Source organism: Perca flavescens, chromosome 21 (assembly GCF_004354835.1).
Source record: "Perca flavescens isolate YP-PL-M2 chromosome 21, PFLA_1.0, whole genome shotgun sequence".
Lineage (NCBI taxonomy): Eukaryota > Metazoa > Chordata > Actinopteri > Perciformes > Percidae > Perca > Perca flavescens.
The window spans coordinates 17,104,758-17,130,581 of record NC_041351.1 but is presented as its reverse complement, the minus strand read 5'-3'; the positions used below and the strand labels follow the sequence as shown (position 1 = coordinate 17,130,581).

At 41.0% G+C, this 25,824-nt stretch overlaps 1 protein-coding gene across 2 annotated transcripts; it reads right to left on the bottom strand.

The window, feature by feature from the left end:
• Positions 1 to 570: 570 nt before the first annotated feature.
• wdr90 (WD repeat domain 90) lies at positions 571 to 25,439 on the bottom strand. Of its 2 annotated transcripts, none has more exons than XM_028568355.1 (43): positions 25,088 to 25,439; positions 24,854 to 24,945; positions 24,270 to 24,446; positions 23,329 to 23,467; positions 21,710 to 21,880; positions 21,152 to 21,278; positions 20,505 to 20,572; positions 20,127 to 20,239; positions 19,745 to 19,981; positions 19,482 to 19,544; positions 19,303 to 19,371; positions 19,101 to 19,211; positions 18,760 to 18,905; positions 18,539 to 18,596; positions 18,115 to 18,233; positions 17,445 to 17,606; positions 17,180 to 17,310; positions 16,976 to 17,092; positions 16,128 to 16,363; positions 15,435 to 15,571; positions 14,339 to 14,469; positions 13,969 to 14,099; positions 13,543 to 13,704; positions 13,187 to 13,315; positions 12,376 to 12,509; positions 12,227 to 12,267; positions 11,999 to 12,127; positions 10,876 to 11,040; positions 10,676 to 10,758; positions 10,484 to 10,586; positions 9,871 to 9,992; positions 8,044 to 8,200; positions 7,688 to 7,878; positions 7,438 to 7,606; positions 7,048 to 7,171; positions 6,209 to 6,380; positions 5,609 to 5,731; positions 5,189 to 5,357; positions 4,632 to 4,762; positions 3,946 to 4,089; positions 1,300 to 1,416; positions 1,070 to 1,154; positions 571 to 938 (listed from the first exon to the last, which is right to left on the bottom strand). In XM_028568355.1, the coding sequence occupies exons 1-43, from the start codon at positions 25,098 to 25,100 to the stop codon at positions 754 to 756; spliced, it is 5,583 nt and encodes a 1,860-aa protein (XP_028424156.1). In that variant the 5' UTR covers positions 25,101 to 25,439; the 3' UTR covers positions 571 to 753. The 2 variants fall into 2 exon arrangements, with proteins under 2 accessions (XP_028424156.1, XP_028424157.1); XM_028568356.1 differs by having other exon boundaries at positions 11,999 to 12,124.
• Between the last annotated feature and the right edge of the window lie 385 nt (positions 25,440 to 25,824).

Here is a 25,824-nt window from a genome sequence, read left to right as displayed (position 1 = left end):
TGTTGAAACAATTTGTTTCACAAAGCTTTTTAAATTCTGAAATCTGAATCAAGAAGTAACTATAATCCAAAAGGTTTATAGCAGCCATACACTATCCAAACCATTGGATAGTGTATGGCTGCTATTGGACATAATTATAATTAGTATCAAACATGTCTGTAATGTTCAATAATTGCACTCTTTACCACAATTTAGTCTACCTGCATCACAACCTTATTTTTCTAATTCCAGCTGGTTTTGTATTAAATTAAATGCAAAATGTTGTACTGCTGCCTGTCCTCAATCATTCTGGTGGAAAGACAAGTAAAAATAAAAATATCTCTGGCTGTAGCAGTCTCTCCGTTTTATAAGTCATCTTACATTACAGATTGCTATTTTACATGCTACTTTTCATTTGAACACTATCCCACCCTACAGAAGCCCACAAACGGATTCTATCTACCACTGAAAAAAACAGTAGACATGACAGAAACTTTAAATCACTCATCAGTATTCATACACACTCTAACTCAAAGTAAAAAAACTCAAATAAATAGTCAAACATTAGAAGTGACTGGACACGCAAAGCAATTCCTTCAATAAAAATGTATTTTAAAACCATACATGCATAAGGAAAAAGCTCCAATGTGGCAAATGTTACACAAAACTTCTCCACAAACTACTATTTGCCTCAAAACTGATAAAAAAAAAAATGGAACAATAACATTACATGGAGAAAGAATTTGAACTAGTCACGTGTAAAATGGAATAAACCTACAAGGTTTGAATTTCAAAAACAGATGTGAGGCCCTGCACCTCCCACAGGAAGATCTCATTATAAGCTACGGTGAAAAGAAGAGTCCCAGAGGGAGAGAAGCGACACGTCTGCAGTGAGTCACTGTGCTGCAGGAAGTCCTGGAATCTGCCGCTGGTCGACTTGATCAACTTTAACACTCGCTCTGATAAGAGATTAGACATATAGTGAGACATTAATTGTGCTCCCAACTTACACTACACTATATTACACAAATTAATCATATTTCTTTACTGGAACCATATGGAGATACATCATGAAAAGATCTGAATTTACCTTTTGATCCCACTGCTATGAGTTGACTCTTACAGGAGAGGCTCAAGCATGTGGCCCAGTCAGGCAGGGCAATCTTTTTTATTATCTGTAGTATAATAAAATGAGATATTGTATGAGATATTGTATGAGATTATACACACATTTGTGGACATTCTGCCAGCAGCATCTGCCCTGTACAGGAAATATTTCAACACTGTGGTAGATGAGTGAAGAAGGAAGAACTATGGTACCTGTTTTTTAGCCAGGCAGTAGAAGGACAGCTCTTTCTCTACTCCATAGCCAGTGTAGACCACCAGGCTGGGGTCTGCAGGGCAGAATGCAGCCAGACTCGGAGGTGGGCTGTCATCCTATAGCACAAAAGGTTTACAAAATATTAGATGTGCAAAGGTCAAACATGGACTGAGCTTAATTTTTTAAGATTATTTTTTGGGCTTTTCCTCCTTTAATGGATAGGACAGCTAGGTGAGAAAAGGGAGAGAGAGGGGGAAGACATGCAGGAAATCGTCACAGGTCGGATTCGAACCCTGGACCTCTACGTCGAGGCATAAACCTCTATGTACAGTATATGTGCACCTGCTCTGCCCACTGAGCCAACCCCGGCCACCGAGCTTAATTTTTTTTGCAGAGATTTCCAAATACAGGCTGTAACAATATGCCAAAAAATGTTAAAATAACACCAACATTTAGAATAAAATAGGCTGAAGGGAAATATTGTGTGCAAACGTGCTCAGTAGAAAGTGCAAAGTCTTTTTCCTAAGCATAGACCACAAATCAAAATGTTCAAATCAATTTAAGGCTGTCAATCGATTACAATATTTAATCGTGATTAAAAGGCATGATTCTCCATAGTTAATTTACGATTAATCTCAAATTAATCACACATTCTTTATCGGTTATAAATGTACTTTAAAAAGGGATATTTTTATTTAATATTATAGTATTATAGTATATATAGTATTTAATGCTCTAATCAACATGGGAGCAGGCAAACATGCTTGCTTTAAGCAAATGTTTATTATTATTGCAACAATCCAAAACAATGACAAATACTGTCTAGAACATTTTCCAGAATGATCTCAAAGGTTTGCTTAAAAAATATGCTGAATTGTGTGTCGGGTTGGCTCAGTTGGTAGAGCGGACGCACATATATAGAGGTTTGCTCCTCGACGCAGCGGTCGCGGGTTCGGCTCCGACCTGCTTCCCTTTGCTGCATGTGTTCCCCCTCTCTCTCCCCTTTCATGTCTTCATCTGTCCTATCAAAATAAAGGCCTAAAATGAAAAAATCTTTAAAAAAAATAATATGCTGAATGCATAATATGGCAGACTCAAGCCTATAAACTATTTTGCACCTCACGCACAGCGGACTTTTCCCTCCACAGACGCACGTCGGTAAATTAGGGAATGTATTTGCGCTCCCGGGGCGGTTCAGCAAAAAGAGGAGACGTGTTCCGGCGCAAATGTTCCCTGGTGCTATTTTGCAGTTTCAGAAAACAATTCTGCCACTGACCAGGAAAAACCTGGTCTAAAGTCAGTGGCGTGTTGTGCACAACGCGCACACACTTCTCTCATCTAGATGGACGCAGCAGTTCCATTTTTGCAAACCATACATAATTACAAAGAAAAATATTACTGAAAATGCACTTCAGGTGTTTGGGATAGATCAGGAGGCACTTTACGGTACAGTCATCAAAAAGTCGCAGCATTCTTTGTGGCTTGTTGTGTTTTACACAACATTTCCATGAATCATGGATGTGTTGATGACATAAATGAGGAAATATTAGAGGAATTAAGGAGACGTGATGTTGAACTACAGTGGGATTGGACACTCCGGCGGGATCTGGTCCTGGAGTGGCAATGCGCGATGTGCTCCTGGTGGAGCGGGTGGACGGAGATGGATTGGGGGGAGGAGGGAGGCGCACAACAGGTGCAGGTGGTGCGTATGGAGGCCCACGCTCCAGAGGTGGTGATGGCGCAGTGGCTATGACGCATGCCTTTGGTGTGATAGCCCCGGATTCGATTCCCACTGCGATACATCAACCAGTGTGTCCTTGAGCAAGACGCTTAACTCCTAGTTGCTCCAGAGGCGTGCGACCTCTGACATATATAGCAATTGTAAGTCGCTTTGTAAGTCATTCCAAATGACATGAAATGTAATGGCTGGCAGCAATCCTCTCCAGACTTGAGGAGATGCGCCCTAGAGGAGCAGCAACATCGCCAAGACGGGCATTTATTACTTTGCCACATCGGACAGCTCCCGCTGGCGTGCGCCAGGCAAATCCGCCGTCATAATAGCAATCCACCATGGAACAAGCGCGCCTGCTCTTAAAGGGAATGTGAGATGACGCTCTGATTGGTTATTTTCACGTAACACCCAAACCACACCTAGCTACTTCAGACCAACCCATTTAAGATTTGCGTCGGGCGCGAGACTCATTTATCCCACCGTTATAATAGCAACAGCGCCCGAGATCAGCCCACAAAGCTACTTGCGTTTCAGATTGTTAAAATAGGGCCCATTATCCAACTGTTCCTGATTTCCCAAACTACAGAGCAGGCCAAGGCCCAAATCACAGAACGCGCGTGCATTAATCGCGCGTCAAGGAATTTAGGTTAACCCCGTTATCGCATTGATTTGGACATCCCCAACTCAATCCTGTGAAAGTACTAGAAACATTTGATTTAGTCCTGAGTATAATATGGCTAAATGGTTAGTAGTTAAGTTTCAGCCTTATAGTTTAAGTATGCCAATCTGTCGGTACTTAACAAAAAGGAGATAGAGTATCTGTGAACCTTAAAAAGAAATATACAGCAGCACTCAACATTTGGAGTGACATTTGGTCATTACCATGTACTACTACTTAAAATACAGACGGTACCCCAAAATAGGCCGGAGCAGGAAATGTCAGCCAGTCAAGGAGATCACATTTGTCCTTCAGCCAATCGGCAGCCCACACACTGACACGTCTGTCAGAACTGGCAGCCAACCACATCTCGTTTCCGTCCAGTCCGAAATTCTTACACTGAGGATCAGACGGATTAGGATTAGACACGTTCTGATGAAAAATGTCATAAAATGTAAAAGGAACCAAAAAAAGAAATTTCTCCGGGAAATTTTTCCCTTGCCTTTAAAATAGCATCACATAAGTTCCATGGCCTTGTGGCTGAAGCTGCGGGGAGCTGATGAAAGGAAATGTCTGACAATTCTTTTGGTATGAGAGGCAGGCAGTAAACCTGTCAAGAGCATTTGTACTGGAGAAGCCAAGTACCACTTTCTTTGCCAACATACATTATATGATAAATTAAGTGCATTTTGTTTACCTATTCAGGAATCAAGACCAATTTAAGAAGGAATTTCAAACTTAATGGAGAATCGATCTCAAGGGGGAAGTAACTCAGAGGGCTGTCCAAAGTGTTTGATTGATAATGGTTGTTGTTGTTGCAGAAATGCCTCAGCAGTTCTCTCTCAGGAGGACTCATTGCTCATTAGGGGCTATACTACCCTCTCGCCCTGTTTCTGTGAAACACTGTGCTGCCATTCCTTGATTTAATTCAGTGAGCTGACCTGCTCATTCACACACTGGATGGTGGTAATCGGCGCTCCTTTGTGGTCCCTGATGACACGCATCGTCCCTCCATTCACTGGGCTGCTGACAGCTACCAGACCATTCTTCCCCGCTGAAAGGATCACATGACCTGTTGGGGGCCAAAGAGAGTTACAGAGCTAAACTGGATAAATGTAGCATCTTTAATTAACATGAAACTGACTGCCAGCCCATGGGCTCAATTATGGGTCTTTGAATTGGAAGGGAAGTTCTTCTCTTGACTACTCAAATGTGCTCTGACCTGTCCGTTCAACATTTATTCATGGTTCAATTAGTGTTTGACCACTTCAGTTCACTACAGTAGCCTGCTGGATTAGGGCTCTCCTCTGGAGGGTGTTCAAAGGCATGAAACAAGCACTAAAAGAAGTAGGTGGAGACTAGGAAGACTGGGCCAAAGTGAGCAGGCCCAAAAAATACAGTTACAACATTTTATCATAATGTAACTCCTGAAAAGTAAGTAGTATGATCATTGTCAATGCAGAAGAGGCAGGGTTTTGGCACTGCTGTCCTTTCTCACCGTTAGCAGAGTACTGGATGGCAGTGACAGCCACTTGATGGGGATGCAGCTTCATCTCCATCTCTGAGGAAGAAAGACGGAAGATCCTCAGGGTCCCATCGCTGTATCCTGCAGCCACACATGAGCTCTCCTTACTGGAAGAAGGGCTCCAGCACACACAGCCACAGCCCTGAACCACAGAGAAAAAAAAACAGGAGGGGGTATTAGCTAAACAATGTATGCTGTATGCAACTTGTACAATTTATTCTATTTGTGTAATTTGTAAAATTCCCTGATATTCTCTGACTTCCCCACCAAATTTACAGTCTCAGGTGTTCCATCAAGCTGTCCATTAGAAAAGAAAAGCATCAAGGTCCTTCAGTTTGTATTGGACCTGACCCACCTATTCGTTTTGAATATTTCTTAAGTGTGCTCCCTCACCTGATTGAGCACCTGGAACTGCACCACCAGTTCGTTGCTGGGGGCTGACCACACCCTCACGCTGCCGTCCTCGCTGCAGGTGGCAAAATGTCTCTCGTCAGAGTTAAACACCACATCATTCACCTGGACAGCACAGAGGAGTACATGCAGAGAATGAATGTCAATCCTGGATCGCCATGTCAACATTAGCAGCATGACCCTTGCACAGAGCTCCCTCAGAAGTTACATCAGGTCATTTTCATCCGTCTTATCTGGCCTTTTTTGTGCGTCTGATACAATCTCATGATGCATTCAGAATTATATTTTTTTTTTTTTGTAAAGCTTAACATCTTGCCCCAATCAGAAAATTAAACAATATCAGATTATGATTATAAAAGTTGAATAACACCAACACTTCGCCAGGTAAATGAATAAAAAACAAATACATGAATTGGAAATTACGGATTGGAGGTGCGATATGCAATGGGCAGGCACAGGCAGACCATGCCATCAATCCATGCTGACTAAACAACACCCAGTTTTGAGCTTTATGTTCCCTTGTGCTGGAGACACAAGATGTGCATATGGTCATTTTACATTTCCCACAGCTCCCACTGGTACCTTGGTCTTGTGCCCACTGATCAGTCGGATGCTGCTGTTGTCTGGCCAGTTGATGTACCAGACGGTTCCCGCTGTGGTGCCAACGATGCCCATGTCCATTGTGTTATCAAATGCTGCACTGACCGTCGTCCCATCCAGCATTATCTCCTGCTCCAACACCACCACGGTCCCACTGAAGGACGGACCAAAAACAATGAGCCCATTATTAAATCTAGACATAACCACCTGAGGATGAGATGGAACCATATTAACACTCTCTGTCTGTTTCACACAATACACATTAACAAACAATTCCACTAATTTGTTGTAGACAGTTATTGTGATTTTTTAAATACATGACAGAGAGCTTCCTGCAAGGAATAAAAATCTGTCTCCGAGTGAATCAGAAGTGAAAAAGCACAATAAAACTGCATTAAAGCATAATTACACATTTGTATAAACATGCCCAATGATTAAGAGAACCACTGACAAACTCCACATTAAGCACACTATATTTTAACTTTACTGCTAACATTTACTATACCAACACTATAACATGTTCATATTTTAACATTTTAAACATCTGATTATCATCTAGAGACAACCTTAAGAGGGCCGTTGTGGATGAGTACAATGGAAGGTTATCCTCCCATTACATAAATCATTAATATACTATACCGTTTTTCCAATTGCCCTTATGCAGAATTTTATAGAAACTGAAATAAAACAACCACCAGTGTGCCACTGTGTTCCTCTGAGTAATGGCATGTATTTATTCATCACATGAAATAATGAAAGAAAACAGGCTACTGCCTAGAGAAGACAGAGGAAGAATCCTAAGAAAAGAATGAGCTACAGACCTGTCTTCCCCATTGCAGACCTTTTCCTGAGGCTTCACTCCCTGTACAGCTTCTACCTCCCACAGTCGCAACCAGCGGGTGTTGCTGCCTGTCAACAGACGGTTCCCTCGACACAGCAGCACTCCTACACCAAAAAACCATATCAATCCCATTACAATGTGTGGAAACCCAGGACCAGAATACATGCAAGCCATGTCTCAAAATGACAGCAATGCTTTAGGCAATTTTACCAAGTGAAATAAAAAACATCTCCTTAATAAAATACAAGTAATTAGAAGAAAATAAAAGCTATTTTTTATTTCTTCCTGTAATTACCATTAAGGGTATTTAGTTAAAAAATACTGTTATCCAAATTAGATGATTAGATTTATACAGAGGGCCCATTTGTACCAATCTCTCCCTCATCAGCTTCCCAGGTCATGAAGCAGCGCTGTGTGTTTACGTCCCAGACGCAAACATGTCCACGATTGGTGGCGGTGAACAGAAAGGAGTCCATGTGGTAGCACAGAGCCGTCAGCTCCACATCTCCCACCTCTGCTGGTGCTTTCACTGTCTCGACCTACAAGTGTGAAGGAGTGTTCAATCCTTATGTACCAAATAAAATACAACTAAAATATTTACCCAATCTGTGGTCTTATACCTTGAGGTCTACATCCAAGCCATGTGTGTTGATGAGGCAGAAGTAAGCCCCTTGGCTGCCCACACAGGCCAGCTGGCTGGCTGCTGAGGGGCTGAAGGCTGCATCATGGATGGGTCCTGACACACGTACACTGGACAGCAGCTGGAAGGTCTTAGTGCTCCACAGAGCCACCTCTGGGTCTGAGAAGTCTCCTACGGGGCGTTGGCAACAATCAGTGGTCAGTAGCAGCAGAGTCACTTGTTTGGCCATAGCTAAGGCATTTTCTGTATTCAAATCAATTATGTCAAGTGGTGAAAAACATTTGAAGTTTAAACCTTCATGACTGATGGATGCAATCTAATTCATATTTTACAAACCAGCAGAGAGAAAGAAACGATCATCTCTGGAGAAAGTGAGACACTGCACCGCCCCCCTGTGGTAGGAGATGGTATTTCGACAAGTTCCATTCTGGACATCCCAAATGCAGATGAGGCTCCTGCTACCATTGTTGCCACCAGCTGCTGATGCCACTGTCTGGACAGAAAGTAACACAGATTATGAATCCACAAGACACAGGACTAATAGGACGCATATTGACCACGAGAAAGTAGCCTGCTTCCTAGTCTCGCATTGCCAGATCCTTCGCCACAGCGCTGCGGGGGAGGGTCTGGCTAGTCCACAGAGCATTTTGGGATGGGAGAAAAATGTGCTCTGGTTTATTGGCATTTCTTTAAAACAAGTCACAATCGTCTTTGATGGCGCTAAGCGCCGGACGGAGCAAAGGTGCCTCTGCAAAATAGCCTCGGGAAGGAACTTGTTTTGGTGGAACGTGTAAATTCAAAGGTTGTTTGAAAACTCATTGGACAGATAGTCTAGCTAGCTGTCTGCATTTACCCTGCAGAGATCTGAGGAGCAGTTAACCATAGTCCTTGAACCATAGTTTGAGTTTAAAGTGTCGACACAAAGAAAGAAGGTGAAGGTGACGGACATCCGGCCGAAATGAGGGACATCTGATGGAATTTCCGGCGGCACCTGAATAATCCCCGAAATAAAACGTCATCGATATAGACTACCTGCTTCCTAATCCTGGACTTCTTGGTCCCCAAGATTGTGGAGTCAATTTTTTTCCTAGACAGGATTCACAGACATCTGATTCAATGGCATTTAAGAAGACTTTACAAAAAAAAACTCCCTTTACCCTGAATTTTGCTTTTCAGAGCCTCACTTGAAGCAAACTTCTGTTCTAAAAGAAGAGGTGAGTGCTGACAACCTCTCATGACAAGTGGTAAACAGAAAGAGCTCACACAGCACTGACCCACCAAGCAGTAAGATCATGTGTGTAAGTCAATACATGTCCTGGTCAGACATGCCCCCAGCTGGTCTCCTTCTGTGCTGCTTGCCTGGCCAAACGAATAGGGCAAATCCATTAGCGATCCCCTGCAGTGACTAACCAACCAGCTGATATACTGTACCTGATTTATTCCCCTGCTGAGCTAACCAGCTGAGGCCCATTCAATCTATTTTGATCCTTGGACATGGGAAAAAATGTGCTCAACATCTGCTGTGATACTTCACCTTGACAACAAATGTCCACAATATGCATTACATGCGTTTTCTTGGAATTTGGGCGGCACAAAGAAAGATTTAAGGAGCTATCACATGAAATGAAATCACTGGTGCTTTGGACACACAAAGACTGGTGCATGCTGAACAGAGTGATACCTGTCTAAAAATTATCATTTTCATTCTAGATCATTTCCCCAGAGTTACCACTCTGTTGGACTTTTTAAAAACACACAGTCCCCTCGCCAACCTAAAAAAGTTGGGACTGGGTATTTTTCTCTGAGTTACAGTCTTTGGCTGAGATTACAGACACTGGCTTTCCGAGTGCATTTAGCACACAACAGCTTTTAGAGTAATAAAAATGACAAACTTGAGACTACATTTTTAGCAGTAAAAGAAAGGAAGAATGTGATGTCAAGATGCTCTTAGTTTTCTTTTCCTAGAAAACTCAAAGCAGTAGTTTGTCAACCCCCTCAACACACTGCTGACTCATGCTCCATCACCAGTTCTACCCACACTAACTGCAGTAGGACCCAAAAGACCCCAGTAGACGGTGACATGAGCGCTTTGTTACATTACTGTACCCATCAATGCTCAAATGACTGTTATACAACTGTGAAGTCTAGCGCTATGAAAAGTACCTGTGCATCATTTGTGACAGCAAGACAAGAGATCTCTTCGCTGTGGCCCTGCAAGTGCCGCTGACTTCCTGTATGAAGGTACTCCACCACCACCACACAGCCACACGAGTATGCCATCAGACCTGCGACAAAATGAAATTACTGGATAGGGTAAAACAATAACCAGTGCCTGTTTTTTTTCTTTTTTTAACAATGGACATGAGAGGAAAAGCATTGTGTGCATTTAATTTAATTTCTATTTCCATTTAAGTTTAGTTTGTCCTATTCAGTCTAGCTTCAGTCAGTACAGTGTGTAGCTGTAGTCTAATTGTATTTGTTTAATGTTCAAGCTATAGTTCATATCTTAACCTTATTAAGAATGAGAGTAAACACCAACAACAAGCTGTTGGAAAAAAAATCTAATATATGCATGAATTCAAGTCAAGACCTCATAGCATTGTCTGCCATTCATTGCATTACCTCATTTTATAACTTTGTGCACACTTTATAAATAACATGGATACCTCACTGCTCATAGCAACTAACCACTTGGATTTGACAGCCAATATGTTATACTGTAAGTGTTCCCAAACAATATTCCACACAGTTTATAATTCCAGTATATTATAATCACCTTGGTCAGGGCTCCACACCATGTTGCCACGCCCATTGCCATTGTAGCCAATCACTGCTTTCAGCTTTATGCCCTCTTCTCCTGGTTGGGGAGCCACAGCGGCCTGGATCAGAGAGAACAGACAGGATAGCAAACAAACTAATACACCCAGTGACTAAAGTCTACCATTATAATCTATGAAATGCTTTTCACCTGATCAAGAGTGGAAGTCTTGAAACGTGGGATAAAGTGCCTGTAACAATCAGGACGCACTGGAGTCTTTCCTTTCAAATCAACTAAATGACAAAATAGAATAAAAAATAGAGAAGGCTCAATTCTGCCATTATGAAGAAATAAAACAAGAGAAAGTCAGTGTTCACTGTTAATGTAGAACTATGCAGTGGGGCACCTACCAGTGTTCATGTGGCTTGTATTCAGGGGAGATGTATTGACCAGCTCTGTGACTTTGAGGAAGGAGACAGCTGGTCTGGGGTCAGAGGAAGGACATGAACCAGTGGCTGGGATTGTAGTGGCTGGGATGGTCAGGGTCTCATCACAAATCGACAAGGAACCCAAAACTGTAGGAAAGAAAATGGGTGACAATAAATCTGATTATCAAGTCTACACATTCATTGAACACCTCTGTTATGGTCGTTAGCAACCAATTCTTTCTTTCTTGATACATGCATTGTGCATAAATCCTGGTGTTGCTAAGCAACTACTGAAAAACAGTTTGGAGATCGGCATTTTTGGCTGAGAGCTGAGATATTTGTCATTAAACCAGTGATTTCAATAAGTGTTAAATATCATTGTGTCTCTCCGTTTTAAATAAAGGCTCCTGGTCATTAACAAGTCCCAACTAGTCCATTTATTTTCTCCTGGTCTGACTAAGTTAACTCCAGCATGTTGATGTTCATTGAGCCTCTTGGCCAGTAACAGCTGACAAAAATCAATCTTCAACTTCAATTTGACAGCCGGTCATTTTTCTTTTTTAATATTCACGCATACAAATGCTACGCACATATTTTATTCTGAGTTTTCTGTTGTAAATCCATACACAAGGCATTCTCCTTATATGTGCAAATGAAATCAACAAGGCAATGTAAATAATTTGGAGGCATTTCATTTGAGCAAGAGATGCAACACCTGAACAATCTTGAAAAAAATCAATAACAACCCTGGGGTGCCAATGCACATGCCAATTTACATTGGCATGTAAATAAACTAAATTACATTTAAGAAGCACACAAGCAAACAAAGAAAGATCTGTTGATGACATTTCAAGTTTTGGAGTTTTTTTTAAATAGGTGAAAATCTACTCTTTAGCTACTGAAACTATGTGAACTCATCAAGTCATTGTTAAGTTATGAACCCCAAGGCAGATTTGTCTTAATACATCTTCCTGATTCTGTGCAACTTACAGAGTGAGAGGTCAGAATTGAGCAAGACATTAGTGTGTTTTTTAAAGCTAATTATAAGGTTTACAATAGATAGGATGTGCCGGTGGGTCATTTTAAAATTTAGAAGAGAACTCACCCTCTTGGTCGACTTGGTCAAGGCTGCTGATGTCCAGAGGTGGCGGCGGTGAGGAGGGGAGGGGCGCTGTCTGTCGAGGCATCCCACTGGAGAGCTGAACTCCACTCACTTCAGCGTCTGGTTGAACTGCTACGTGAAAACACAAGTCCAAAAATGTATTTGTAATCAGTAAGAACATTTGTGTCAGGTTCATCTTATATTATTGTAGCCAACTCTAAGTGAAGTTACCTGATTTAGGGCCTGAGATGTAGCTTACTCTCAGAGGTGAACTGTGAGTGAGGACAGAGTGTATCGGACATTTTAACAATAAAACTTACAAAGTGTAACGCACACATGGCAAGATAATAGAGATTCAAAGATGCAACAGGGATTTTTACCGGCTATCAGTCAAAGAGTCAACAGGATGTGCCAGGAAGTCCCAAAGGAATATGGCGTCTCCCACTGAGACTACGCCCAGTTGGTCCGGGGTGAAGCTCACCTGGCGGATAGGCTGACTGTGGCCTATGAACATCTGGTACAGAGAAACACATGTTTCAGGTACTACTGCACATGTAACGTAACGTAAGACAGGTGGGCCAGAAGGAGACAAACAGGTCAAAAGCTGAAAAAAAGAAAAGAAAACCTGCACACTGTCTAACTTGCAAAAAATACATACACATACAACGTTTATTTGCAGGCAACATTTCAGAACTAGACACAACATAAACATCTGACACAACATAAACTACTAATACTCCAAGTGTACTTCTATGATAGTTAACCGAGTATCTGAATAGTGGTTTGGTTCGGTTTGTATGGCAAACTATATTTACATATTTTGTATGTGTCAACTTCAAATTTGGGAAATTGTGATGGCCATTTTTCACTATTTTCTTATATATCTTTCTTATCTCTTACATAGCGAGTAGATCAAACGATTAATAAATTAATCAAGAAAATAATCTGCAGATTAATCATTAATAAAAATGTTTGTTAGTTGCCTTCATATTGTTATTGCTTGTTTCACAACATGTTTTATAACGTGTATGCTTCAACTGACAGGTTCAAATCTGTGTCACAGCACTTCGTATTGCACTCACATTAAAAACTAAATCTTTATCAAATATAAATCTGAAGGGAATCGGTGGTATATATTCCAGTCAAGAGTACTCATTTTTAAAAGATACTAATTATTTCATTTTTGACTACCTGTGAGTTAATATCGAGCTGCATGTTATAGTCCCACACTTTCACAGCATTGTGTCCTGCTGTCAGCAGGAATCGACTGTCCTCACTCACAGCCAGGGACGAGCACTGGTGTTTGTGCACCTTAGACACCTGTCACGGGGACAAAGGTCCGGTCAGACACAAGCACTCCACCATATGGTTGAAAGAAATGTATAAAATGATTGCGTAGAGACAAACAGTATATATATATAATCTTTCCCAAATGACATTTCTTTCTACGTCTTAAATAAATGCTCCATCTTGGACCCTCTCAACAAGTCATTTATTGATTTTTAGTACCTAACATGTTCTACTACTGTGTTAAAACTCAGTGTTACCTCTCGGAGCAGACGGCCTGTCTTGGTGCTAACCCAGAGGATCTTGTTAGCAGATGTGGCGACCAACAGGTGTTCAGTGGAGGCCGGAGAGAAGCAGACCCTCAGTGCAGAATCAAGACGGGGGCTTTGCACGTCCAAAATACTCACATCTACATGGAGCAACTAGACAGAGATGGAACGAGTCAATGTGGACACAAGAACATTGAGTAAGACATAAGAACAACATGACCTCCACAGCTCAGGTGATTTGATTAATATATTAAATGTGAATATTATCTTGGGTACATCTTCTGTATGGTATATAGTTTTGGGGAAAGGGTGATGATGCCTCACTACTCCTTCATAAAGGTTACATGAAATCTGATCTTAATTTACATGAGCAATGCGAAAATTGGCATGGCGCTGAAAGGTAAGTGTACAATTTACCTCATCCAGAGACTGTGAGTCAGCGATGGTGACAATGTACTCAGATGGACCGATAAAAGCCAGACAGCGGCTGTCACTGCTCACTGCGAGAGCGTCGGGAGCGCGCTCAGTGCCTCGGGCAACCACATTACCTGGCCAAACAGGTACAGAGATTATCAAACAATGTTGAACGTGGCTACCTGATACACTATTGCTCGCTACTGAGTAATTCACTACATCAATGGCTAATACCCAACATATGAGAAAGTGTATGCATAATCTCATAGTGTTATTATTGTTATAAGTTCACATTTCTGCATTTAACATACGGTGTACTGGAATGAACTTGAGTTGTGTTTGTGCATTGGCTAGTGTGTGTGTGTATACATACACACAACTCTGATGACATTGTGGTCTTCCTCAGAGGCGTTGTAAAGTGCCACAGAGCCCTGAGAGTCAGCACTGTACATGAACTCCCCATCCGGAGAGAAGACAAGACCCACCACTTCACCTCTGTGCTGCCTATAATATTTATATATATATATACACGTATATGTTAATACAAACAAACATGCAGATATTTTTCATTTGAAAGTGCAGTCAAAGCTGCATGTGTTATCTTTATTCAATTGTAAATGTGTGACTTTACCATAAGTGCTAAAGTAGGTTTACTATTCCAGGCAGTTACTTTACAGACTAGTGTATTTTGAACCTTGTATACAAACCAGGCCAAACGTTTGGACACCCCTTCTCATTCAGTGTGTTTCCTTTTTATTTTCATGACTAATTACATTGTAGATTCTCACTGAAGGCATCAAAACTATGAATGAACACATATGGAAGTATGTACTTAACAAGAAAGTGTAAAATAACTGAAAACATGTCTTATATTTTAGATTCTTCAAAGTAGCCACCCTTTGTTTTTTTTATTAATAAGGGAAAACATTCCACTAATTAACTCTAACAAAGCACACCTGTGAAGTGAAAACCATTTCAGGTGACTACCTCATGAAGCTCATTGAGAGAACACCAAGGGTTTGCAGAGTTATCAAAAAAAGCAAAGGGTGGCTACTTTGAAGAATCTAAAATATAAGATATGTTTTCAGTTATTTCACACTTTTTTGTTAAGTACATAATTCCATATGTGTTCATTCATAGTTTTGATGCCTTCAGTGAGAATCTACAATGTAAATAGTCATGAAAATAAAGAAACGCATTGAATGAGAAGGTGTGTCCAAACTTTTGGCCTATACTGTATGTGTAGCAACATGTCACATCATCATAATCAGTATACTGTGCCTCTAACAGCTGGCCTGCAGCTGAGACATTGCTGAGCTGGGAAGAATTGTATCTAGCAGTATTTCCCAGTAATTTTATACTCCTTGACATATCATACAATAGCATATAGTAATTGGGATCATGCAAGCTTTTGGTATCCAAAATAAAGAACTGCAGTCGCTGGAGCTTCCATGTTAGTTTAGACGTACTTGTGTTCAGCCAGCAGCTTGGCACTGGAGATGTTAAAGACTCTGACGATGCCGGAGCTGAAGCCACAAGAGAAGACCTGCTCGCTGGGATGGAAGGCCACTGAACAGGGGCTGTCCTCTGACACAAAATCATACAACTAAGCACAGGAGACAACCAACATTTAGTTAAACAGTAAATAAGCCAATGGTAAACAAATGATAACAAAGGCAGTGTCAATTTCTATATCTATCTTTAAAAAGATATCATTAGTGGAGCGCCTTCAAATCTGTAGAAAGAAAACTTTTCTGTTACTCAAAGTTATTTAAATAAGTTACTCCCAATATTTTGCTTTGTGGTTTAGTTTGCCACTTGGGAGTCAGGACTCGGGAGTGTATAGTATTTCTACTATATATATAGTTTTGCCAAAGCAAATTACCTTAACAACTATTTTCCTTTTTCTAAAGCACAAAACAGTATAACAGGGAACAAAAGCAGAGCCTTGCATGTCTTTGCTTCAACAGAGAAAGAACAACTGACAAAAAGCCACATTGAATGCCAATGTCAATTTTTTTTTTTTTAAGTGAGATTGTGTACACATACCATAAACCTGTCAGGTTCAACAAATTGAAAGGCATTCAAATAGTAGGATCTGATTACTATAAAGAGGCAAAACAAAAAAATCTGGAAAACACATTAATGTGGTATTTACTAACCTGATGCAAGGAATCCATATTCCAAATGCGCACTGAGCCATCTGAAGAGGCTGTTGTAAGATGGCGACGGATGCCATCCACACTGAAGCCGAGCACAGTGTCTGTATGTGACCTCATCAGTGTGTTGTAACCTCTGCTGCTCACATCAAGGAAACCCAGGTTACCGGTAGAGGTGGCTGCCAGGACCTGAAGGCTGTCTGATGAGACTGACACCAGGCTCACAGGTCCCTCATGCTCTGGAAAACAATGGCATGTGTCTGAGTTATTCTCCAAATAGATTGTTTGGTCTGTGTGAGGCTGCACATACACATCTCATATTCATTGACATGAATGTCAGTACGCAAATGTGATGATGGCCAAAAGCAAATAATCCATATTTGCTGAATCCAATACTGTGGTTCCACTTCAGTAACTCTCAGACAGACATTAAAAGTTATTGTTTAAACATAAAGTGTGTTTACAGTTTTCATGTTTCAAGATGTATAATATTGCTGCCCTCTGCAGAGGTGAACGATTTTAATGTGTTGATAATGATCATGCTACAGCTGTTCCTGTGAGTCACTCAACCAGTGATAATCGCATGCCGGCAAGCAATGTGTGATATAACTGGGCTTACTCTGTTAATTGTGATACATGATGAAAATTTAAACATGGTGTGAAACTCCCAACTTCCAGTTTTCTGTTTTTTAAACTGAGTTAATTGGCACTGCCAATCAACAACCTGAATAACCCTCCCCCCTGCATACTAGAAAATGACGATCTAGACATACATGAACTAAAGATTACATCACTCTCTGTGGAGTGGGAGTGAACTGTTAGTTTGCTGCAGGTCAATATTATGTGCCTACCAGCCTCCAGGAAGACGGCAGAAAAATCAAGGGGCCAGAGCCGCAGGAAGCCATCTTCAGAGCCCGTGGCACAAAATGATGAGGACACACTGATGCTGTTGATGGCAATGCTTGGACCTGGGAGACACAGACAGACAGACAAAAAATTATGTCCTCAAGGCTCTTTAATATAGCCCCCCTCTACCCAACTACTAAACAACACACCTGTGTTAAAAGTCCATTTCTCCCTGTGATTTGCATGCTGCTGCTGTGCAGGCAACAGCCTCCTGACATTTCTAATAACAACTCTGCTGTAGTCGATCTCAAAGATAAAGCCGCTCCGACTGCTGGCAAATCTGTGGAAAGACAGTCAGAGAGGGAAAATAGAAATCTTTTAATATTCATGTTTTCAGTGGATTTGGTTTAAATTCATACTTCTTCTAATGCTATGTAAACGTGGATGGTTTCAGTGACTGGTTTGGTTACTCACAGTGTTCGATCATCAAGATGCTGGTTGGAAGAGTTTCCCTCCTCAAAGGCCACATCGGTGAAGTCCAGTGAGTGGTAGTCCTCCAGGTTGACTGGACAGGAGCGCAGCGTCCCATTCCTCACTCGCCACAGGCGAATATTGTCGCGGCCACATGACACCATCCTGAACCAGCACACTCACAGATTAACCAATGCTCTCAAGAGTTATAATTTACAGACAAGTCAGCACAAGGCCTATTTCTTTCCTGCTCCTGCAGCTAAAACCTCTTCACCTTCCTGCACTAAGAGCACCCGACACAGGAAGTGTGAGAGAGGATGGGAATCTGTCATGACACATCTGCAGGATAAACAGAACTCTGCAGAACTCCTCATTCCATAAGGAATGTGTGGGGAAATAATAATAATGAATATCCTATATTTGTTGCAGACCTCTAACAAGACATGATACTGTATACATGGAGGTGTAGATCATTGGCTGTCAACATAATTAGACAAAACAGAGCAGATGCACCAGAGTCATCAACAATTACTCTTTTCAGGTCAACAGATGGATGGACATACATATGCAAAAAAAATTCCGAAATATGCAAACATGCGCTGTTGACTTAAAAAATAAAAAAATATAAATCTAAAACACAACCAAAAATACAAACACAGAGATGGTAGGGTACCTTGTATCATCAAAGAAGGCAACCTTCATGGTGTGGATGTCCACATCTGTGTGTGCTTTGGCTAAGATGGTCACCTCTCCAGCTTTACTAACGTTCATAGTGTTCCACACCACCACCATCTATGAAAGGTTGAATTAGGACGACAAACACAGACAGTCAGCTCGCAGCTTTGCTGAGTCATAAAGTAAAATAAAGGGAGCAATTTAAAGCATGTTGTATTGAACTGTATCAGCCTAAGAAATGACACAAGGGGTTGCTTAGCATTTTTTCATCTGGATCTAATGATACCCATGGCTCTCTTTACAGATTCTGATTGCAGCTAATTGTAATAATAATAATTTACAGCATCGCATACCACTACTTTATACACAGATTATAAATCTAAGCCCTTGATTTTTTATGTGGGAACATTTGTGACACTTACTGTTTTACTGTGGCTGTCTTTACCCACTCCACAGAGAATACCTCCACCGTATGAGAAGCTTGGAAAAAAAAAAAGAGAGAATAAAAAAAGACAAAATTAGTGTGAGTGAGCAGTGTTCAACATAAGCTTAGACCTCATTGTTTAATGTATAATATAAAGGTTTATTTTAATCTTAAAATAGCTGTGTGTGCATGAGTGCATGTGTATAAGCAGTTGGTTACCTAAGAGATGATAATGAATGGGCATGAATCCTAAACGTGGCCAGACAGTTTCCTTTGTGGTAGTTCCACACTCGAACTACACTGTGGTTGCCAGTTTGTGCTGAGGCCAGCAGTGTTGTGTTGCCATTAAAAGCCAGTGCAGACACCTACAGTGAAAACACATGGACAGATGTTACAAAAATTCAATTTCTGTAATGAACACACTGGAAAATCCTCTCTCTTCAAAAAATCCAACTGCATTAGAAGGCCAGGATTTAGGCGAATCACCAAAGCACCTTATTTAGGATGCTGCCAGAATCAGCTGTGCCATTCTACCACTACCACAATTCTAGCTAATTTACCTTATCAGTGTGGCCGATGAAGAATCTCTGCTGGTTAGACGATATCTTCATAGAGACGATAATGGCGTGACACGGATACACCACTGCATCACCCGATTTGCTCCACAGGGCCTACAGTGTAGCAAAGTACAGCTGTTAAACCTCCATCAGTCTTTGATTTAATGTATTATATTTGTGACCTTCAAAATCACAATGACCATACACATTTGGTTGTGGCTCCTCCAAAGCCGATGATTCGATTGAGTCTGAGAATCGGGTCTGGGAGCAGCTTCTAACAAGGAGAGAAGAAAAAGTAAAAGGCAAAGATTTGTAATGAGCTCTCAAACCAATGATGTCACCGCAGCTGCTTTCATTTCACTCTTTACTGTCCTCATCTTTTACCTGCTGTCTGGTTTCTTTGGACGATGATAGATGGAAAGGATGTGGAACTGGAGTGCAAATATACTGGAGTGGGAATATAACAAGATCAACAGTGTTTCCAATGCTGCCACAAAACTGTACAAAGGCATCATGGAGTCAAAAGGACATGCATTGTAGTGAACATGATGTACAAAAAGAGAGAGGTACAGTATGTGGTATATAATGTGTTTTCTTGTGCTTTTAAGTTTAGCTAAATGTACAATCTAGTCAATATGGAGCTTCACCTCTTCTTCACTTTCCTCCCCGTGTTTGCTGAAGCCGTCCTCAGGATGAACGTGCACATGTACTCCCCCGTCACTGGCATCCCAGAGAGACCTAGGTGTAAACTGCTGTGAGCTGGAGCATGTTGACTCCTGCTGATGATGGTCATCATTACGGCAAAGCCAGTCATCATTCTGGTAAGTGGAAACTACAACTAGCTCTGGTATATTGGTCACCACAGGGGTTTGATTCCTTGGGAGCTGAGGAGACAGAAGGAGAGAACTGAATAAGAAAAGAAAAATCTTCCTAGAAAACTGTACAATATAAAGGCTTAAGCTCAACTATCTGCTATGTTTACACAGTTTGGAATCAAAGAGACTCGATTTGAATGCACTTCAGTATTACTGATTTTTGAGTGGTGATCTGCTGGATCAGGGACACACGGTCCTGAACTGGTTTGCTGAGGTTGACACAGCGAGGTTCCTGTCTAATCGGGCTTCTTTGGTTAGAGACACAACCTGGGAAAAGAAAGGAATATGAAAGTCAGTCATCTACATACCAGCTCTGATCCCACGTATTTTGTCTGGTAATAGTGATTTCTCTGAAAGTTCCAATGGCTCTTATTGATTTGGATGAACAAATAATGAAAACTATTTTAACAAGTAAGAGCAGAAGGGAAGAAATTATACATGGTTAATTTGTTTTGGTGCAGAGCAAAGTAAAAATTGGAGTATGGCATAATAAGAGTATGGCATGGACATAAAAAATAATTACTGTACTTACTAGACTCGGGCCTGGGATTGCCTTTTTGAATGGAGTCAAAGGGTAACTTTGTTCCCTCTGAGGGAAACCTGTTGGGGTAGGACAAGATGAGGGACTACATAGCAGTACACTGTGACAAAAGTGTAGTTTTCTTAAATTAATAACAATATAGACTGTAGATCTTATTTTATACAACTGGTGTTTTGAGGAAATAAATCTGTCATACGCAACTACTTGTAGTGTCTCTGTATTATTATTATTATTATTATTATTATTATTATTATTATTATTATTATTATCTCTATTAAAGGTGCACTGATACGGGAGCCTGGGTAGCTCACCTGGTAGAGCAGGCGCCCATATATAGAGGTTTACTCCTTGATGCAGCGGCCGCGGGTTCTACTCTGACCTGCGGCCCTTTGCTGCATGTCTTCCCCCCCCTCCCCTTTCAAGTCTAAACTGTCCTATACAACTAAAGGCCTAAAAAAAAAACTGATACAATCATTAATCATGCTGTTAGTGTTTCACTAGTTACCCGACTGGGGATAAAAACAACAAAACACTTCCAAACAATATGGCCCCAGAAATGAAAAAAAAAGTAGTTCAGGGTAGATTTTGCTACACAATTTCAGTGATGCACATTTTGTTCCCTGGTGAGGTTACCGTACCTGATATAATCATAGAGATCATGCCAGGAGCCTCCCTTGGGCACAGGATATGACATGTCTCTGGGTATAGGACCTGTTCCCTGAGAAGAAGCCAGACCCATCAGCTTGGCTTCACTGAAGGAAACTCCTGTTGAAAGAGATAATTGCACAAGTAGATGAGACAAGTAAAGATGTCATAAATAAATACTAAGAGGACACTATGTAGTTTATTCAGACATCTGAGAATGCAGTGTGATACGGGATAATAGGTATGTGAAGAAAATATTTTTCCTCCAAAAAGGATTTGAAGTGCTCTCAAAATATTCTCAGTATTCAATGTATTTGACTAAGGAAGTTTTGAATTGAGTGGTTTAAAGGTTGACAGGGTTCTTTGATGCTTTAATAATGAAGCCATAGTTTTAACTGAAAAGCACTGCTGACAACCTCTCTATATTACTATATTGGCATTTCTCTTACTATTCACATGACATTAACCCAAACTCGTAGAAAACCACCAGTGATATTCACATATTGAGATGAAGCGTGCCTATATACAGTAATATGTCTTCTGAGTCTCACCTGGATCTAGCAGCAGGTCGCTGGTAAACATGTTTTTCACCGCCATGTTGGCACAAAGCTTAATGCTCTTTAGTTGACTGTAGCAGCGGTGGAGGTAGACAGAGAGTGTGTACTGCAGATCCAGCATCAGACAGGTCCAACGAACCAAAGTGGGAGCTGGACCCACCAAACCTGGACCACATAGACATGCAAGATTATAGAGATAGATACAATACTTTTAAAACAAATGCATACGAACCATGGCTCATATACTATCCTACTACTATAATTGAAGAGCGGTAAGGTTTGTCCGTTTGTGTGTCCTTGCATATGTTGAGAACCGTTCATCCGACCTACTTCATACTGGGCAGTGTATTGCTGGGGACCCAAGGACGTGCCGTATCGAATTTGGTCCAATTTGGACATGCAACATGTTCAATTTTAACTTTAAAGTGCTCCTATTATGCTCATTTTCAGGTTCATAATTGTATTTAGAGGTTGTACCAGAATAGGTTTATGTGGTTTCATTTTCAAAAAACACAATTTTTGTTGTACTGCACATTGCTGCAGCTCCTCTTTCCACCCTTTGTGTTGAGCTCTCTGTTTTAGCTACGGAGTGAGGCATCACACTTCTGTTCCATCTTTGTTGGGAGTCGCACATGCACAATAACTAGGCACTACTAGCTAGTCTACTAGCTATTGTGGACAAATACCTCTGCCAAGAAACATACACAGACATAACATGTTTCAAATTATTCATAAATAGGCCCATGTATAAAAACAACAACACCTTATCCGTGTCCTTTCCTATTCGTTGTCCTGCAGATAACACAAACAAACACCTGTCCATGTGCTGTTTCTATACTCGCATAAGAAAACAGCAGCAAATCTTTTTTTATTGTGGCCTCCATGTTTTCACACACCTGATGCTCTAGGCTACGGCCAACCATTGGTGGCAGTCATGCAACAAGTTGTTATGCCAAACGCCAATATAACGGAAGAAGAAGAAGACGCATCCCGACTATGTGAACGTTGGCAGTCGGAAAAACAACATAATCACGGGGGCGGTCCCTGTTATTCAGAGGTGGCATGAACGCATGAACGCGCCATCTCTCTCTCTCTCTAATGTTAACATCAGAGTAAACACAGAGGAAAAGGTGAAAATGGCCATCAGCTATGATGTATGGCTACGATTCCCACTATGTGGACAAGCAAGACCATCTCTGTGCCCGCCTCCATCTCTACATCACATGGGGCACCGACTGCCCCTTCTCTGCTAGGCATCCATTGTGCAGGCATCGGGCAGTGAGCTGGCCTCCATGCCTGCTTCGATTGCCATTCAACCGGGTGACTCTTACCTGTGACGGCCACATTCTGCTTTATGATGAATCCCGCACAATTTTAAAGAAGCTGATGGGATTACATTTCACTGAAATTGTACCATGTATGATTTCATGTGACAAAAAGAAAATGGATGGATAGAAATAAAAATATTTGTATAGCTTATCATCATTCTCTACACTTCCAGATAATTTCTTCTGGCTTACTATCTGACTACTTCTAGCAGCACACATCTCATTAAATCTTCAAGTCCCCCTAGTCTACATAAGTAGGATTGCATGTGTGTGCATGTAATTTACCATGTCTTGCGGATTTGGCCGTGCTTTCATAGACTGAATCCTTTGCAGCGCCACACAGGAAAGGAAACTGAAGCCAGGTAGCTGTGGACTTGAACTCTTTGAACATGTTGGAAAAAGAGATACGGACCACCAGGCCCTCCTACACATTACAGCACACAGAGAGAGGGGGAAAGAAAATGTCTTCCTTTTTTTTGTTGCAATTGCAATCAATGACATACACCATAGTAACATTTATAGAAGATATGGTTTGAATAATGTACAACTAAGTAAATTACTGGAGTTTTCTTTTAATTGGTTGTTCTATAATGCCTACATCTACAGTACATAATATCTTCCACTGTCTGAGCTGATCACACGATACAGAGTGTGACATGCTTTAAAGTACCTGATTCTGAGCTAAACCAGTTGGATTTAGCTACATAAATTAGAACAAAGAACCCCAAAAAGTGCAAAGAGTACATAATTGGATGGTATTTAGCGTGAGATCATGTACCCACTTCAAAATTTTAATAACATTGAAATGCCAACGCATTAAAAAGGCATGCTTTGAAATGTCAAAGGATTACAAAGAAGGTTAATAAGGCAGCTGTGGATTAGTTTTCATATGGATTTCAAAATAAACTCCAGTCCCATGACTTGTTAAATAATAGATCGTTTCGATAGCATAGATATATCAATACACTTGATTTCATCACACATACTTAGTCAGGATCATTAGGTATACATGCAGTTTAGTGTCCCAAATTCCCCGTAACATTACCCCATTTATTAAGGTCCTATCACCTGACCAATCCCTATCCTAACCTTAACCACTCAAGGTCAAATGCCTTACCACAACCAATCGAGCTGCTTCGTAGGGCAGGTCTTGGCGTGGTCATAGTGGAATTTGGGACACTAAACTGCACGCATACCGGATCATTAAACGAAAACAGGTCAGATACCTCCACAGAAACATCCAGGTGAACTACAAAGTATTTGCCAGGGGTGGGCCTGAAGAGAAGATAGAAGTAGCGACCTGTCAGCCCCAGAGACTGGTTGCTGTTTTTGGGTACCAGGATGTAGCTGTTGGCAGGAACAGGACCCCTGATCCTGAACACGGAACATTTCAGTCTCTTGTCCTAGGGGATTTCAAGGAAAGTGGACATAAAGTAAACTAACTTTGGTGGAAATACTTATTGTTAAAAGTGATAAGAATAATCACACACATAATCAAAAAATAAACACATAATCAAATCAATCACTTGGATAGGCTTGAAAGGTTTGGCGAGGTGTAAGACAAAAGCTGTTGATTAAACCATACTATAACTAAGGTTATAGCAGATAAGAGGATTATGTGGCAGGATTGTTTTGAAAAGTTTTTTATGGACGTTTTGCTGAGTGGTCACTAGCTGACATGGAATTCAAGCAAACCTACAAACTGAAACAAAACCACCTTTCAAGCCTACAGCTTGTTGTGATATTCGAAAGATAGTTGGGGGGGTCAAGTAAAAATCACAAGTATAACGTTAGTGTGTAGCAAAGTTACCGTGTATGTTGACACATCCCCCTCTTTTGCCGACCTTTTCCAGTCTTCAACTCTGATGTGTTTGAATATGTTGACGTAAGGATGCTGCCAACCTGCAAAGTCAAAACAGTGTTCAGTGACTGTGAACAGCATTAACTGTCGTTTCAAAATATGGCTTCTATCTCAGTCTTTGTTGTTGTTGTTGTTGTGTCATTTTATGTATTTATACCCAAAGACTTTAATTAAAAACTTTACCTTTGGAGGCCATTTCTAGCGAATATCGCAAATGGGAAATCCACCTGTTGATATCTCAGTCTTGCTTGTTAAAACTCGAGCAGATAATGTTAGTGTACATTTAGAGATGTTAGCTAGCAAACAGACAGCTAAATGACCCGGCTCCTTCTCCGTTTCCCACAGACCAAAACGATAACATGCCGTTTCACATCATGATGAGATGCGAGGGCTTTTCCAGGTCAGCCATGTAACGTTACCGAGTCAACAAAAGTTGATTTGACAACAAGCGCTTTTTACAGTTGCAAATATCCTTCCCGCTCCAGCCTCCGCCGTTGCCAACGACAGCACGACGCTCATGACGTGGTTGCGTTGCTTTCCCTGGCGCTTCTGGGTAATGAAGTTCACAGAGCAAAAAGGAACACAAAAGAGAAACTGGCGCAATGGAATATGAAAGCAAAAAGGCAATGAATAATCAAACAATATATCATGTAAAGAAGACACTGCATATAGTTCTGGTGTAGATTAACTTTACAGTTCAAAATTACAACCTTTTTCGGGACTTGAATTTATATTGACTATACTGCTTTTGTTTAGCCTGTTCATTCTACCCATCGATTATATAAAGTGATATAGCCTAGTGATTACCCCATACACTACTTTTCTTAGACAGAATTACCCATCCTGCAGTACTTATGTACCGCTTCCATCATCACATATTTAAAAAGTCGGTGTAAACTATTTAATTTGTATACTCCATT